Genomic DNA, 18,553 nt, shown 5'->3' with positions numbered 1-18,553 from the left:
AAGTTAACGACACTGACCTAAATACCTTTGCCTAGTAAGACATCAAAAATATATATATTTTGGTGTGCTTTCTGAGTCAAAGCACCCCTCCATTTTTTATTTTAGTCTGAATAGACAAATAAATACAGGTAAAAGCGTAGGGAAAAAAGCCTTTAAAGGGGTGGTTCAGGATTTTCGACATCATCAGCCCTCATTTCCAAGTTAGCCTGGGTGTTATTCATCAATGGAGACAGTTTTCAAAAAATGTCATCCAGTCCTTCCAGTTGCATAGTTCGCTAGTGCGGCCTGCCATTAAAAACAGTTTTAACCACTCCACAGTACACCAAAAGCAAATAAATTATAACGGCAGACTATTGATGTAAATGTGTGTTGAGAGAATAATGTTAGAAATCAAAGTACTCTTCCATCTCAATGATCGCATTTCAGCAGCGGCTGAATTTTACTTCGCTCCGGTGAGCAGTACGGCGCCGAAAACTAAACACAAAACCGAAGCGCACAACAGTCGGGATCATAGATATCCATAATAAAAGCTAGATGTCTTACAGCGGAGTCTCTATCGTCACCACCGGCGGCCATCTTGTCACAGGCAAGCTGATGTAAGATGAGTGATCAGCACGAACACAAATACGCTTATCTCGTTGAAATCGTGGCGGATTTACAAACGGTTTGGTTTCTTACAAACGTTATTAACGTGTCTATAATTCTGCATGATTATTTATTTATACATGTATTATTCATATCATAACTACATCTCTGACGTTTATAACAAACCAAACCGTTTGAAAATCGGTAGAAAATTGAGCAAGTTATGGTTATTTAAAAAGTACATGCACGAGTGAGCGAGCTGCCTGTGACAAGATGGCCGCCAGGTGCGGACGTCGACCTCCATTGGCCAGCAGGGTGGACGACATATCTAGCCTTTATTAATGGATATCTATGGTCAGGACTATCTGTACTACCTCTCACCATAGATATCTATATAAAGGCTAGATATCTCGTCCACGCTACTGGCCAATGGAGGTCGACGTCAGCACCTGGCGGCCATCTTGTCACAGGCAAGCTGATGTAAGATGAGTGATCAGCACGAACACAAATACGCTTATCTCGTTGAAATCGTGGCGGATTTCCAAACGGTTTGGTTTCTTACAAACGGTTTGGTTTCTTACAAACGTTATTAACGTGTCTAAAATTGTGCATGATTATTTATTTATACATGTATTATTCATATCATAACTACATCTCTGACGTTTATAACAAACCAAATCGTTTGAAAATCGGTAGAAAATTGAGCCAGTTATGGTCATTTAAAAAGTACAATCACCATTAAAACACAGTGTTACGAGTAAGCGAGCTGCCTGTGACAAGATGGCCGCCAGGTGCGGATGTCGACCTCCATTGGCCAGTAGGGTGGATGACATCTAGCCTTTATTAATGGATATCTATGGTCAGGACTACCTGTACCACCTCTCACCATAGATATCTGTATAAAGGCTAGATATCTCGTCCGCGCTACTGGCCAATGGAGGTCGACGTCAGCACCTGGCGGCCATCTTGTCACAGGCAGCGCGCTCACTGGTAACATTGTGTTAATAGTGCATGTACTTTTTAAATCACCGTAACTTGCTCAATTTTCTACCGATTTTCAAATGGTCTGGTTTGTTATTAACAGCAGAGATGTAGTTATGATACTGCATACTTATGAATAATAAGTGTATAAATAAATAATCATCCAGAATTATAGCCACATAAATAACGTTTGTAAGAAACCAAACCGTTTGTAAATCGGTAGAAAATTGAGCAAGTTACGGTGATTTAAAAAGTACATGCACCATTAAAACAATGTTACCAGTGAGCGAGCTGCCTGTGACAAGATGGCCGCCAGGTGCGGACGTCGACCTCCATTGGCCAGCAGCGCAGATGACATCTAGCCTTTATTAGTGGATATTTTTGGTCGGGACTCAGTACCTCTCTCTCTCTCACTACCACTCTCGGTTGCCTAGGTAACTACATATCACTCCGCCGCTACTGTAGACTGTGCTAATAAATACAGGGAACAAAGTTTTAACTATTGCAATGTGATGAAAGGGTAGTTTGATTTCTAACATTATTCTCTCAACAGACATTTACATTTACATCGATAGTCTGGCGTTATAATTTATTTGCTTTTGGTGTTCTGTGGAGTGGGTAAAACTGTTTTTAATGGCAGGCTAGCAGATACCATTGACTCGCACTAGCCTAGCAAGTGGAACGACTGGATTAAATTTTTTGAAAACTGTCTCCACTGATAAATAACACCCAGGCTAACTTGGAAATGATGTCCGAAATCCTGAACCCCCACTTTGACACGCACCGTGTTACGAAAGTTGAGCTCCCAGCCGTCAAAAGGAATGTTCAGCTGGTCCCACAAAACCTCCACAGACGTATCAGTGATGGACTTAAACTTCAGGCCCTCAGGCTGCGGCAGATCTGTAGGAAAACAGCACAGGTTTATTAGCAGAGTATCATGACATTCAGAGTTTATTAGCAATGATCAGTTCCTGGATATAAGATATTTACTTGCACGAATGTATAGTGGCTCAATGGATTAGTTCCAAATGCTGTTTGGACAGTTTTGCATGTGCAATGACAGGTTTGAGCATAGACGTTGGAACAGGGGGGGCGGGAGGGGCGGCCGCCCCCCTCCTACGGCCGCCCCCTAAATTCACCTAAGCACGGGCGTCAGTTTGAAATTTGCTGGGCACAGAGACACATTCGGAAGTGCTGGGTACAAACTTGTCAAACTGTGCAGCCTTTCTATTCAACCCATAAATAAATACGTCGATCCGCCAGACTTCATTTGACCGTTTTAATGGTCTAGTGGTAGCTCTTTTGCCCAGAGTGCCAGAGGTTACGGGTTCTAATCCGCCCTAGGTACAGTTTTTTTCTCTCTCATCAAAACAGAATATGTCCATCTGTGGTTACAGTCAATATCAAGCATAGGACACATTTATTTTGTGATTTTACCGGAATGAATAGAGTCTCCGACGTAAAGGCGATTAAAGTGCGCGTCCGAGTGAAGACTGCGCGCCACAGAGAACATAGCCTACAACTGACAGCAGCGGCAACAAGCGTTCCTCTTGATTTCAAAAACAAAACATTTTAGCGCTAGATCTCTTATTTAAACGAACTAAATTGATGCTCTGCTTAACAGGATATGTTTTATTCATGTTTAAAACGTTTTATTTTCCGATATACGGTGACTCAAGCACTGATGGATCAAGGAGCGGTCCATCAGTAGAGTCACCACATCGGAAAACATTTGGAATGGGTCAGACATAGCCCACAGTAATTCTGACTTATTATGTTTTTTAAAAGAATTTCGTTTTTATAAATTGTATTTCATTTTAATCAATCGTTTTAATCAACAAGTTGACTGATAAATTCTCAGAAAATGGATTTAATACCAATATTTTGAAACGGTGCGTAATTCCGACAGCCCCCCCCCCCCCTCAATATATATATATATATATTACATTTAATTTTAGTGTGTTAAAAAATATATTACAAAATATATTATTTAAAAATATTTAAAAATAAATTAAATATATTACATTTAATATATATATATATATTATATATGAGAGCTATGAGAGCTGGAGTAAGAGGAAATGCTTAAAACTGTCATAATTATAAACAATTATGTATTAATTAATTATATAATAAAATAAATATAAATTATTAATTGTATTATATTATTTTATTTATTATAACTGTATTAGTACTATTAATAAAATTAATTAAAATTAAAATAAAAAAACCTAAAAAATAAAAAGATAATAAAATAATCCTAAAAAGTAATAATGATGAAAAATATTGACAGCCCCCAACATTTTTATTTCTTCAACAATTACTGTCTTTTTAGAGTGAATTGTGCGATTTTCTTGACAGGTTTCATAACTTGTATTAATTAAAAACTTTTTGTCTCATGCAGTTTTGCCTCTCAGGTGATTCAGATATCTTTTCTTTTTTTTGTATTGGAAAACATGATAACAATAAATAGTTATTAGTATTATTGGATAGGTGTTAGGTATGAGAAAACCGAACTGCAAGAGACCACATTTGTAATTCCAGTGTTAGACAAAATATACAGTATGTATATAAACATTTGTTTCACCACAAAGTGTGCAGGTGTGTATAGTGATTGCACGTGTGTGTAATGTTGAGCAGAGTGTGTGGACATACGTGTGGCCACTCTGGCACTGACTGGAATGCTCTTCTTGTTGTTGAGGACGGCATAAACGTTGATCAGGTACTCGATCCCAGGCTCCAGCTCAGAGACGGTAGCAGACGTCCGGTCTCCAGGCACTCGGAAGTCCATCTGCAGGCCGCCTGGTGAAGTCGGGATGTACGTGACTAAATACTCCGTCACCAGCATCTCGTTCTTCCACGTGAGGTTCACCTCCTCTGTGGTTACATCTGTGACGGTCAGGTCTTCCGGTGGCGAGACTGGGAAAGATATTAAAGCTCATTTATGTCACAGATGTCGAGAGACTGAATGACCAAATAGTGGTCGGAAAACTGTCCCTGTTTCCATTGTGGTGATCGAAAATCATCCAAACTATGGAGAGGTTTCAATATAAAGCTACACAGAGTTGATCTTTTGTTTCTTATTAATGGTCCTCTATGTAAATCTAGTGGATTTCACAGGCACACATATGGTAATAGTCAAGAGATGAGTGTATAATTAGCCGAATAAACCCACTGCTGTCTTTGTCCTCGATGTTAATCTAACAACAAAAGACAAAGAGAAAATCACTGCTTTCTTGTTTTGTAACTTTAATAATGACTATTATTATTCTGTGAAGACTTTACGGTGTAATTTTACATTTACATACTTTATTCAATTTCTATACCGAAAAATTGTGATATTTCGTTGCTGTCTTAAAATTTGAATCCCTGGACCAAGCAGGCCAGTAGAAAAAACATATCACTGCGCCGTGCTGGAGCTATAAATATTCACGGTGCTATTAAATTAAAGATAAAATATGATAATGCAAAAATATGAACAGTGAAAATAACAGAAGAGCCTAAAAAACATTTTAACAGGCATAATTAGGCATGGAAAATATCTATTTGCTAAGTGATAAGCTCGATTCATATTCTTTTGGTTTCTCTGCCCAATATTGTAAAATATAAAAAAATATTTAAAAATCGGTATCGGTAAAAACAGGTTTCAATAGGTAAAAACTCGGTATGGGCAAGTACTAAAAATTTAAATTTTTCGTTTATTGTGTTTGTGTTTGTTTTGTGATTGTGTAATCTAATTTGTTCTGCTATCTTGGCCAGGTCTCTCTTGAAAAAGAGATGTTATATCTCAATGAGACAAACCTGGTTAAATAAAGGTTAAATTAAAAAAAATTAAGTATAGGTATTGGATTTGTTCTGGAAAAAGTGGTATCTGTGCATCCCTAAAAAATACAGTAAAAACATATTTTTTTTGAAAAATAAAGAAACATTGACTTAGCAACTAGTTTAAATAATATATATATATATATATATATATATATATATATAAATAAAAAAAAGTATTTTATATTTTATTTTATTCCAGTTAACATTTATTTTATTTCAACAAATGTTTTTAATGGTTTTAGTTTTTAATTCTTTTATTCTTTTTGTTAGGGCTGTCAAACGATTAATCGTGATAAATCGCATCCAAAATAAAAGATTGTGTTTACATAATATATGTGTGTGTACTGTGTGTATAATTATTTTGTATACAAATACACACGCATGCATGTATATATTTAAGAAATAGTTGCATGTATATACTGTGTATATATATTTATATATAATAGATATTATTTATAAACATTCATATATTTCTATATTATATATATATATATATATATATAATCTTTTTTTTCTTAAATATATACATGCATGTGTGTGTACTTATATATAGAAAATAATTATACACCGTACACACACATATATTATGTAATCACAAACTTTTATTTTGGATGCGATTAATCGTTTGACAGCCCTAATTTTTGTTTTAGTTCAAAACAATAGACATTCCACAAAACATTTTTAACGGAAAATACTGAACTTATTAAAGGATTGGTTCACTTTTGAAAAAACTTTTGCTGATAATTTCCTCACCCCCATGTCATCCAAGATGTCCATGTCTTTCTTTCCTCAGTCGAAAAGAAATTTAGGTTTTTGATGAAAACATTCCAGGATTTTTCTCCATATAATGGACTTCAATGGGAACCGGATGGTTCAAGGTCCAAAAGACAGTTAATAACAGTTTCAGAAGCAGCTTCAAATCTCTTTAAACGACACCAGACGATGAATAAGGGTCTTATCATGCGAAACGATCGGTTATTTCAATGCTTATTCCAAAAATGTAACTTTTCTAAGGACAAATGCTGGCCTTGCTCTATTCTGTGAGGCGCGTTTGCAACGTCACGTATTACGTAATTACGTTCAAAAGGTCACGGGCGACGTGGCCGGAAGTACAGAATCAAAATCGTCCGACATCGTTTTTTTACCTTTTAATTCCTTTTTTGTAAACGGCGTTTGAGTTAGTTTGCACGTTCAACCTATGCGTTCAACTTGTAAACACTGACTCTGTACTTTCGGCTACGTCGCCCGTGACCTTTTGAACGTAATTACGTATTACGTGACGTTCCAAACGCGCCTCACAGAATAGAGCAAGGCTAGCATTTGTCCTTAGAAAAGTTACATTTTTGTAAATAAGTTTTGAAATAACCGATCGTTTCGCATGATAAGACCCTTATTTATCGTCTGGTGTCGTTTAAAGACATTTGAAGCTGCACTGAAACTGTTATTAACTGTCTTTTGGATCTCGGACCGTCTGGTTCCCATTGAAGTCCATTATATGGAGAAAAATCCTGGAATGTTTTCGTCAAAAACCTTAATTTCTTTTCGACTGAGGAAAGAAAGACGTGGACATCTTGGATGACATGGGGGTGAGTAAATTATCAGCAAAAGTTTTTTCAAAAGTGAACTAATCCTTTAATACTTATGAAATACGAAACAAAACAGATTATCTGCTTTATAAGAATCACCTTCCGAGCAATCCTCGCCAATGTAGCCTTCATCACAAACGCAGAGTCCGTCCACGCATTGGCCCACTCCCGTGCATTCGTTCGGACAGCTTCTTTCTCCACAGGCATCTCCGCCGAAGCCCTCGTCGCACACACATTTCCCGTTGACGCAGCGCCCGCGGTCGTTGCAGTTTCCAGGGCAGGAGGGAACGGAGCAGTCGTGACCCTCGAAACCCTCCTGGCAGACACACCGGCCCTCCACGCAGCGTCCACGGCCGAGGCAGTCATTGGGACACTTCTTTTGAGTGCAGTCCTCTCCGGTGAAGCCTTCGTCGCAAACGCACTGCCCTGCGACGCACCGCCCGCGGTTCAGGCAGTTGCTCGGGCAGCTCAATTCGCTGCAGTCTTCGCCTGCGAAGTTTGCGAAGCAAACGCACTTCCCGTCCACGCACTGGCCTCGACCGTAGCAGTCCGACGGGCAGCTTTTGATGCTGCAGTCCTCGCCGCCAAAACCCTCTTCGCAAACACACTGGCCGTTAACGCAACGCCCACGATTCTTGCAGTTGTTAGGGCAGCGGAGCTCCGAGCAACCGCGGCCTTGGAAGCCAACATCGCATTCGCACCGCCCGTCTATGCAGCGCCCTCGGTTGTTGCAGTTGTCCGGGCACGAGAGCCTCCCGCAGTCCTCTCCGAGGAAGCCCACGTCGCAAATACACACTCCGTTAAAGCAGCGCCCCCTTCCGTTGCAGTTATTCGGACAGGTTAGGACGGTACAGTCCTCGCCCGAGTACCCGGCGTCACACACACAGCGGCCATCGATGCAGAAACCTCGTCCCGAGCAGTCGTTCAGACAAGAGAGTGTCCCACAGTCTTCTCCGATGAAGCCTTTCTCACAGTAACAGGTCCCGTTGTCGCATCGTCCTCGGTCGTAGCAGTCATTCGGGCAGATGAGCTCGGAGCAGTCGAAGCCAGTCCAGGGTTCGTCGCAGACGCACTCGCTATCAACGCAGCGCCCGCGTCCCAAACAGTTGTTGAGGCAATCCGAATCTGTGCAATCTTCCCCGGAGAAGCCTTCATTGCAGACGCACACCGCATCAACGCAACGCCCGTTCACGCCGCAGTCCACCAGACAGGTTTCCAAGCTGCAGTCCTCACCCGTGAAGCCCTCGAAACACTCGCACTTTCCGTTAACACAGCGGCCCTGGTCGCTGCAGTCTCCGGGACAGTTGGGAACGGTACAGTTGGGACCCTTCCATCCGGGAGCACAAACACAGCCGCAGGTTTCAGTGCTGTAGTTTCCACGGCCGCTACAGTAGGGCTTCGTTCCCACAGCACCTAAAGAATCACCAGATATGTGCATTTACATGAATGCATTTGCTTGTATGTATCAAGTTGTGAATGGAACCCTGTGCTGGTTCAATTATGGAAATATCATTGCCAAATAGCATTTGCTAGGGAAGATGAAAACATTAAAGGATTAGTTCACTTTTGAAAAAACTTTTGCTGATAATTTACTCACCCCCATGTCATCCAAGATGTCCATGTCTTTCTTTCCTCAGTCGAAAAGAAATTTAGGTTTTTGATGAAAACATTACAGGATTTTTCTCCATATAATGGACTTCAATGGGAACCAGACGGTTCAAGGTCCAAAAGACACTTTCAGATGCAGCTTCAAATGTCTTTAAATGACACCAGACGATGAATAAGGGTCTTATCATGCGAAACGATCGGTTATTTCAAAGCTTATTCCAAAAATGTAACTTTTCTAAGGACAAATGCTAGCCTTGCTCTATTCTGTGAGGCGCGTTTGTAACGTCACGCAATACATAATTACGTTCAAAAGGTCACAGGCGACGTAGCCGGAAGTACAGAATCAAAATCGTCCGACATCGTTGTTTTACATTTTAATTCCTTTTTTTGTAAACGGCGTTTGAGTTAGTTTTCACGTTCAACCTATGCGTTCAACTTGTAAACACTCTGACTCTGTACGTCTGGCTACGTCGCCCGTGACCTTTTGAACATAGGTTGAACATACGGTAGGTTGAAGGTGCAAACTAACTGAAACGGCGTTTACAAAAAAAGGAATTAAACGGTAAAACAACGATGTCAGACAATTTGGTTCTGTACTTCCGGCTACGTCGCCCGTGACCTTTTGAACGTAATTACGTATAACGTGACGTTACAAACGAGCCTCACAGAATAGAGCAAGGCTAGCATTTGTCCTTAGAAAAGTTACATTTTTGGAATAAGTTTTGAAATAACCGATCGTTTCGCATGATAAGACCCTTATTCATCGTCTGGTGTCGTTTAAAAACATTTGAAGCTGCTTCTGAAACTGTTATTAACTGTCTTTTGGACCTTGAACCGTTTGGTTCCCATTGAAGTCCATTATATGGAGAAAAATCCTGGAATGTTTTCATCAAAAACCTTAATTTCTTTTCGACTGAAGAAAGAAAGACATGGACATCTTGGATGACATGGGGGTGAGTAAATTATCAGCAAAAGTTTTTTCAAAAATGAACTAATCCTTTAATGCACTTGAAAAGCACCATGACCTCCTATAATAAGTATGCCAAAGTATATTGCAAATAGTGATATGATTACGCCACATGAAGACTTTAGCATAGGGACTTTATTGATTACTGATTTTTTTATTCATGATTTAAATTAATTATGTATCTAAGGATGGATAAATAAATGAATAAATAAATGCATATTTTTCTCTATGCTAAGAAACATACAGATAAACAATTATTTTATGATTTGCTGATAATTTACTCACCCCCATGTCATCCAAGATGTCCACGTCTTTCTTTCTTCAGTCGAAAAGAAATTAAGATTTTTGATGAAAACTTTCCAGGATTTTTCTCCATAAAATATAGAATAAGGGTCTTATCAAGCAAAACGATCACTCATTTAAAAAAATTTTAAAAAAAATTAAATTAAGTTTTATAAGCTCAAATGCTCGCCTTGTTCTGTTTTGTGATGCGCTTTCGTGACTCTCCTGTTCAAACTCGTTCATCAAAATGAACGAATCTTTTCCCGAGTCAATTTGTTCATTTCGTTCGTTGAATGAACCAAATGACACGAAAAAAGATTCGTTCATTTTGATAAACGAGTTTGAATAGGAGTCACGAACGCTCATCACAAGGTGAGCATTTGAGCTTATAAAACTTAAACATTGTTATTTATTAATTAAATGAGCGATCGTTTCGCTTGATAAGACCCTTATTTATCATCTGAAATCGTTTAAAGCCCTTTGAACAGTTTGCACTGAAACTGTCTTTTCAACCTTGATCCGTTTGGTTCCCATTGAAGTCCATTATATGGAGAAAAATCCTAGAATGTTTTCATCAAAAACCTTAATTTTGAGAAAGGTTTGACTGAAGAAAGAAAGACATGTACATCTTGGATGACACGGGGGTGAGTAAATTATCGGCAAAAGTTTTTTTTAAAAGTGAACTACTCCTCTAACATTAAAACAAAACACCTTTTAAATCGGACTGTCAGTGAACACTGTGAAACTTTCGACCCTCAATAAAGAAGTTAATCTGCCCGTGTCCTGTACCTGTGACCTCTGCGCTGCAGCAGGTTGACTCTGTGCCGCATTGCTCTCTGAGTGTGGACACCTCCAACTCCAACATCTCCAGCCGACTCAGGAGCTCCTTCAGATCCGGCAGTCCACCTGTACAGCCGCAGGCCTGCTTGGGGATGTTGATGCGATGGGTGAAGACAATCTGATTACTGCCGTCCAATGTCTGGTCAGTTACTTCAGAGCCAGATGGTGCGTCCTTCTGCTCGAGATCCGAACCACCGGGAGAGTCCAGATCCACACACAGAGAGCTACCCGGGATTTTGATGTTGTAAACGTGGTTGAAAATGACCGGTTGGGAAGAGTTCGGAAGGGTTACGTTGTGTACGCCGGGAATCGTCAGAGCTTCCCGTCGGTGCCTGATCATCTTCTTCACAAGGCCGGAGTGATTTAGGGTCATCAGGGTGGCCAAAACCAAACAGCTGAAAGTCAGGCGACCTGACCACATGTTTCTGCACTAATGAATGCTTGTCTTGGCAAGAAAGCCTGCCTGGTGAGTCTGGACAAAGTGGTGCTGTCTCTGAAAAAGACACAAAACATATTATACACTCTCAGAAAAAAAGGTACAAAAGCTGTCACTGGGGCTGTACCTTTTCAAAAGGTAAACTTTTGTACCTAAAGGCTGCATATTGGTACCTTAGTGGTACATTTAAGCACCTAAAATGTATATATTAACACCTAAAATGTACATATTAGTACCTAAAATGTACTTAGCTCCTGAAATGTACATATTAACACTTAAAATGTACATATTAGCACTTAAAATATACATATTAGGACCTAAAATGAACATATTAGGACCTAAAATGGACATATTTGTGCCTAAAATGTACATATTAGGACATACAATGTACATATTAACAACTAAAATGTACTTTTTAGCACCTAAAATGTACATATTAGCACCTAAACTGGACAAAAGTTTACCTTTTGAAAAGGTACAGCCCCAGTGACAGCTTTTGTACCTTTTTTTCTGAGAGTGTAAAGAATGAAACAATTACAATTCCAATAATGAATAGAAAAAGCAGAAAACCCCTTCAAAGCACCATCAGATATGAAGCGTAAACCAGTGTCATTTTAGTATAAATGAGATACTATTTAGTTAATTTTCGTTCCAAGGAAACATTCTATTAATTAAATTTAACAACTAATATAACTAAAACTAAAAGAAAAAATATAAATTGACATATTTAAAAGAATATATATATATAAAAAGAAACAGCAGAATCACAAACAGTCCCCAATTAAGGATGTTTAATTGTAGTCATTAAGCTTTGACAATTCTGTTATTGCAAAGATCCATGTTTTTCTATGGATTGCAAAATGGTAATTATATATATATATATAAGTATAATGTAAATATGAAATAAAATATAAGGGAGGAACAAAACGCTATAGTTAAGGTATTTATCTGACAAAATGATTCGGCAAAGGCGAACTACAGCTAGAAGTTTTATTTTACAATGCAAAAATAAAATGCATTGACAATTAAAAAATTCAGGGGAAAAAGCATACATTGACTACAACACAAAAGTCTTTTGTGGGCAAGAGTGTTAAATTTTCACCACTGTGTAGTGCTGGAAATTGACCGGCTGGTTTTCTAAAACTGTATCCCAGGCATGACTTAAATACGACAAGAGGAATGTCCTCCTCAGAAAAACAACTAAGTCCAAATTGCCATATTTGGCAGTCGCATGTAAAAGACTGGCAGAAAACGGGCTGCCAGGTGTTGGCGAATGGGTGACAGTGGTTCTTAAGGCAGAGCCAAATTAGACCATCATTAGGTCCGCTTTAGGCTCACTCCGGTGGTTAGACTTTTTGAAAAAGTATGAAACTGACCAGAAATTGACCAGCTGGTTTTCTGAAAATGCATCCCAGACAAGATGCACCGTGCCGGGCATGACTTAAATATTTACCCGCTGCCTGGAAGTCTTGACTTTTTTTTGACTGCTTTGAGAACTAAGCTCCAGGGCCACATTAGTCCATCGTAAGGCCCACAAAGGCTCACTCTGGTGGGCGAGAGAGTTCAATTTGCACCGCTGTGGAGCTCTGGAAGAATGAAACCTCCAACCTCCAGGAATTGACAGGCTGGTTTTCTGAGACTGCACCCCAGGCAAGATGCACCATACCCAGGCATGAATCAAGCTTAGAAGCCCTGGAGGATTGTCCTCCTCATTTGGTCCCAGTCCAAATATATTTGCATAAAAACATACATTGACAACATAACTAGTGTTCATAAGCCCCTTTTCCACCAGAGCATTTTGAGAGCCGGTGCCTGCGCGCGAACCAGTTCTTTGTGTTTCGACAGCCAAAGAACCGGTTCTCGGCCAGGAGAACTGGTTCCAAAGCGGCACCAACTCTTAGCTGGACTAGAACCGTTCTTTTACCACGTCATGCTTACGTCGGGGGCTGGGGCGGGTTTAGATGTGTCCTAAACATCTTTTCTGACCACAATAAAGGATCGCAAAGCCAAGAGAAACATTTGCAGAAACACGATGGAGTTCGCCTTTGTAATCGTTATGCTTGAAGTTAACGCAAGCGTTTCTATTTTTGTAATTTTTTTATTGAAGACATTATAAGCAAAGAAGAAAAGTCACAAAAATATAGAACAAATAAATGGAAAGAAAAAAAGACACAATTACAGGGGTACATAACCTATCAGAAAAAAATTACATATCAAACGAAAAGATTTAAAGACTTACATATTTCAATTGTTTTTAAAGCTTTCTTGGTATACGAGTTAGATGATCCGAAAGTAATGTTGTATTTGCAAGCGTTTCTAGCTAAGACGTATGGTGACGTACACAGTGACGTAACGACGTCGTTCCCTGGGCGCTCTAGTCAGTGGAAAAACAAATAGGTTCGAAGCGGTTCGCAAGTTAAACCAACTCCGAACCAACTTTGAACCAAAATCAGTTCTTTTTTTTGGTGGAAAAGGGGTAATACTCTTCATTTCTGGGTGATATACCTTTAAATTCTTGTTTCAACAAATTGAATATGCATTATGCGTGACTATCGTGACTTATCTGTAATAAAATATTGATAGCCAATATATTCATTGCATGCATTGATTGAATAAAAGCCCATTTAAGGTCTGCACCAGTTATTGAACAAAATTGATTGCCACTGTATAGTACAAGACTATGAGGTCCATCGTTCATCACGATACCCTTATTGCTGAATCATAAATTCATTTTTTTCTTTTTCTAAGCCACTCTGCCAGATTCCTAAAAATACAGTCTTTGAGCATATTAATAAAATCTGTGTTTCCCTTCTGCACACTTGAGGTGGGATGACTTCATATCTGGACATGGAAGCTGTGTAATTTGTGGATGGTGGATCGTGGCCAGAGTCTAAGTCTCCTCCGCAGCGTGGGAACACTCATCTGAATCTCCTTCTGGATGTCCATACAGCCTCCACATGTCTCAGATGTCTGAGTGTGTGTGAGTCGGAGAGGAAAACTTGACTGCGTGATTCAAAAGAGATATCGGACACCTACACCACCGCAGCGAGAGGGACTTCCTGTCTCTACTGTGTGAGCGCCACTTACAAAAAGCCTTTTTTTTTACCGAGCAGTTCAACGATAAGCTTAGATGCATACAATAAATGCATTTTTTTTTTGCATGAAGACACTTTAATGAGAGTCCAGGCCTGTCATTATGTTAATAAAAGGCAAGACTTTCTCATTTCAACGATCGACACACTTTCCTGTCGCTAGTAGGGCTGATATATTGAATATTCGCATTAATATCTGACATTTCTGATGCTGTAAGTGACTTGTTTTGAAATAACACATTGAAATATGTGCACCTGTGAAACAACTACTGCCTCTAAACAGAGCCAATAAGAAAGGTTCTCTGCCTGTCAATCATTTTGATTAGAGTAAGTAAGTTTGATTATTTTCTATATCAAAGAATCAATTTAAAATGACTGATGTTAAAGTAAATACATGTATGTACAGAAACATCATTGAAAAGTAGTTATCTGTTTGATTAAAAAACACTAATATTTTGAAATACTATAATCATTTAAAATAACTTTTCTTTTGTAATATATTTTAAAATGTAAGTTATGCCTGTGATCAAAGCTGAATTTTCAGCATCACATGATCCTTAAAATATCATTCTAATATGATGAATAGCAGCTTTTCTTATAATCATGTTGGAAACATGTATACATATACATAGATAGTTGATAGGATGAGAAGTCATCCCATCGTTTTATGACTCCTTTTCATGTGATATTTTGAGCGTTTTAAGGGTTTTTTTTTATAAACGTTTTGCCAACTTCATAAAAATGCATGTAATCTAATATTTCAGAACACAGTCGTCATTTTCAGAGCGCTAACACCCTTTAAAACACATTAAAAGTTTATTCATGACCAGACAGAAAGTACAGCCAGACTCATGCAACGAACACGTGAGATTAGGAAAATGAGAAACTAAGTGTAAATAGGACTAGTATTATTACGTGTTCTACTATTATAAATATAAATAAGTTTATAATACTGAAATTGCATGTTTTGCATGAGAATTCTGTATATATACTGTGTCAGACCCTCCAGGATTTCACGATTTTTTTTTGTTGATTTTTGCGATCAAAATAACTGATTTTGTGGTGGTAATTTCCAAAAATTTGTGAAAAAATTTGCGATTTATATTTAACATTTACCATAATAGTATTCAGTCCTTCCAGAAAAACGTTTTTTTTTTTGTGATTGTTGCGGGCAAAAATTGATTGATTATGCGGCCCGTTTGAAAAATCCGATGGAATATGTGGGATATTTATGCAATTTTATGCGATGAAATTGCTGGAATTTGCAAAAATTGCGGTTTGATGAAAAAAAGAAAAAAAGTGATTCCCCCAACATCCTGTCAATGTAAGAGTCATTTCTTATTACTTCCTTTGATAAACAAGCACACTACATCATAGAAAGTGCTGGGAATATTTAATTTCTCATCTTGTTTTATTTCAGACTGTAAGAGTGTAAATAAGGTGTGGCCCCTTTAAGAGCTGCGCGCTCCCTGTTGAACTGTCTGCAGTGTTATACAGTATGTGCGCCTCGAACACCCCATGTTTGCGGGTAATTTCTGTTTGATGCTACTTCTTTTATCTTATGTTGTTTATTAAGTAACGATGTGACGGTAGAACGTTCGACAGACAGTTATACGAGTTCAATTTGTGAGATGTCAATCGCCTCCGTGAGTCTGTCTGGCGTCGCGTAATTGCGTCACTTCATAACGTTCCCATGGAAACAGGGGGAAATGGCTGCTCTTGTGTGAAGCAAACGCAACATTTTTCAACTTTCTGCTAAGATACATGTGACTTTTTTTGCAACGAAAATGCGAGGATTATGAAATTATGCAAACCCCGCATATTTTGCACGGAAATCGGCAATTTATGCGGCGAAAGTGCGGCGTATTTGAAAAAATGCGGCCCCTGCATAAACATGCGGACTTTGGCTGATTTTGCATTGAATTCAGCGATCGCATAATCGCGTTTTTCTGGAGGGACTGGTATGTATGATGATATACAGTAGTCAACATTTGAAGTGGATCAAAACCTTTCATCAAAGTTACATATTACATACATATTTATGGACTACTTTTTTGATCCACTTCAAATGCTGACTAGTATATATTATGAGTTAGTATCTCAAAATTTCAATTTAGAAGTATGTAATAATTATGACATTTTATCTTAATATTTTGCCAAATTATAATTTGTATCTAAAAGACACTTTTTATGGCTTTTTTACTTTTCATCTCATAATTATGACTTAGTATCTTGTGACTTTCTCTTACAATTATGATTTACAAAAGCAGTATATTTGCATTTTACATAAAGATGTAGTCATTTGCATATTACATGAGACCAACCAGTGAGATTAAAAGTAGTGAATCCTCTGTGAAATGTAATTATTAAGAAAAAACTGAGTATGTATCCTAAGTTGCTTGCTATTTAGGACGGATAAGGTGAATTACAATCAACCAACTGCGTGTTTAGTCCGCTGTGTTCGCCTGCTAGCTGTTAAGCATGGAAACCTTCCCGTTTATGATTCTTCAAACCTGTGACCTTTGGGTTAGGACCATTGACCCCATCATCACCTCATCCTCACACCTTAAAGTCTCCATTTTACACTCCCAGGTTTTAAACATTCCTTCAAACCCTAACAAGGGCCGACCCCGTGACCCCGTGGACCTTAAAGGTCAGATCAAAACACTTAAAACTAATGGAAAGGATCTACAACACAGCACACGAGTTTATGAGATCGTATACACAGCATGAACACAATAAAGTTAAAATGAAGGCCTGCGATTGGGTCGCTACGGTAGGTTCAGGAACAAAGGTTTGAATTCAGTGTAGATCGATCACGTTTCCTCCTACGTTTGTAAAACCACAGGATGTGAACATATAAACCTGAGCTTGAATTTCACAGGCTTTTCTCCTACATCTGGTGAGTATCTGGAAAATACCATGCTAATCTGGCTACAACTCACTACTTATGCTTTGTTACTTGCGACTACGTTTGTGCGGTATGATGTATGTACCACGCAACGGAAATCTGTTGCGCTCCAGAGATTCTGCAAGACCATTTATACCGCAGTGTATCCAAAGTGCAATTTTCAAAAACTTGACACCAAGCGGAAAACTACAGCCTATTATGTAATCATTATAGAGGATCTTTCCTAATAGTTCAAAAGATTTATTTCCATTTAAAAAGCATTTAATTTACTGGCTCATCATGCAAAATAGGCATAAATGAGTCAAGTAACAAAATGCATATGTGCATTTCAAGCTAAACCTTATGAACTTTATCAAAGTTACACATATTTATAGGACAACTTTGATTAAACTTTATTGATCCACTTCAAATGTTGACTAGTATATATTTTGAGTTAGTATCTCATAATTTCAATTTACAGGTATGTAATAATTCTGACATTTAATCTCAAAATTCTATCTCATAAACAGCCTTTTTATGTTTTTTTGTTTACTTTTCATCTCATAATTATGACTTAGTATCTTGTGACTTCTCTCACAATTATGATTTACTAAAGCATGCTTTTCTTGTGTATTTACATAGTTTGTTATAAGTATTATACAATAATATGAGCAATTTTCTATCAAGGTAGGTTATACAATATCTCACAAAAGTGAGTACACCCCTCACATTTCAGCAAATATTTTAGTATATCTACTCAAGGGACAATACCATAGAAATGAAACTTAGCTATATATATATATATATATATTAGGGCTGTGCAAAAATTAATTGCGATTAATCACATCCAAAATAAAAGTGTTTACATAATATATGTTTATATAATATATGTGTGTGTGCTGTATATAATTATTTTGTATATATAAATATAGGGATGGGTATCGTTAAGGTTTTATCGGTATTACTACTCTTACCGATACCTCTTATCGATCCGGTACTTTAACGGTATTCTTATCGGTTCTTTTTGGTGTTTTTTTTTTTAAGAATTAAGAACATAATTAAACTCTATATTTTGAAATGTAAAATAGAAAAAGCAAAACGAAGAAAAATATATTTTTGTTATGCAGCAATGTGCAGGCTTTTTTGTTAATAAAAAAAGGACACATAAGAAAAAAAAACAAGTACAAACACAAGAATAAAATCAATCAAAGATACAAATTATATACAAAAGTGCTTTAATTTCAGGAAGGTGTACTAACATATCTTTTCAGGTAATTGTTTCTGTCTGAAAAGAAACCTAATTTAGTAATCAAATATAAAATAGCACTAGTTTATCATAGATAGATTAATGCTTATTAAATCTAAAGTTACTTATTCAAAAGCTGTGAGTGATTTTCTCTGCCTTTTGTTGTTTGATTTGCATTAATGGCTGAATCGTCAGCAAGTTTAGGCTATTAGACT

The 18,553-nt window shown here is 37.9% G+C and overlaps 1 protein-coding gene across 10 annotated transcripts in view; it reads right to left on the bottom strand.

Annotated features, from left to right (window-relative positions):
* Nucleotides 1–18,553, bottom strand: part of tnca (tenascin Ca) — a 107,240-nt gene that overhangs the window by 44,263 nt on the left and 44,424 nt on the right. For all 10 annotated transcript variants that reach the window (XM_089130619.1, XM_089130621.1, XM_089130624.1 and 7 more), the window contains 4 exons: nt 10,624–11,167; nt 7,077–8,390; nt 4,222–4,485; nt 2,351–2,466 (listed from right to left, as the gene is read on the bottom strand). In XM_089130619.1, coding sequence (XP_088986745.1) covers nt 2,351–2,466; nt 4,222–4,485; nt 7,077–8,390; nt 10,624–11,095 — 2,166 coding nt within the window. In that variant the 5' untranslated portion in view covers nt 11,096–11,167. The remainder of the gene's footprint in view (nt 1–2,350; nt 2,467–4,221; nt 4,486–7,076; nt 8,391–10,623; nt 11,168–18,553) is intronic.

The sequence above is a fragment of the Pimephales promelas genome, chromosome 4 (assembly GCF_988280905.1).
Source record: "Pimephales promelas chromosome 4, fPimPro1.hap1.1, whole genome shotgun sequence".
NCBI lineage: Eukaryota > Metazoa > Chordata > Actinopteri > Cypriniformes > Leuciscidae > Pimephales > Pimephales promelas.
The sequence above is the reverse complement of the archived record's forward strand: the minus strand, read 5'-3'. Positions and strand labels throughout refer to the sequence as shown.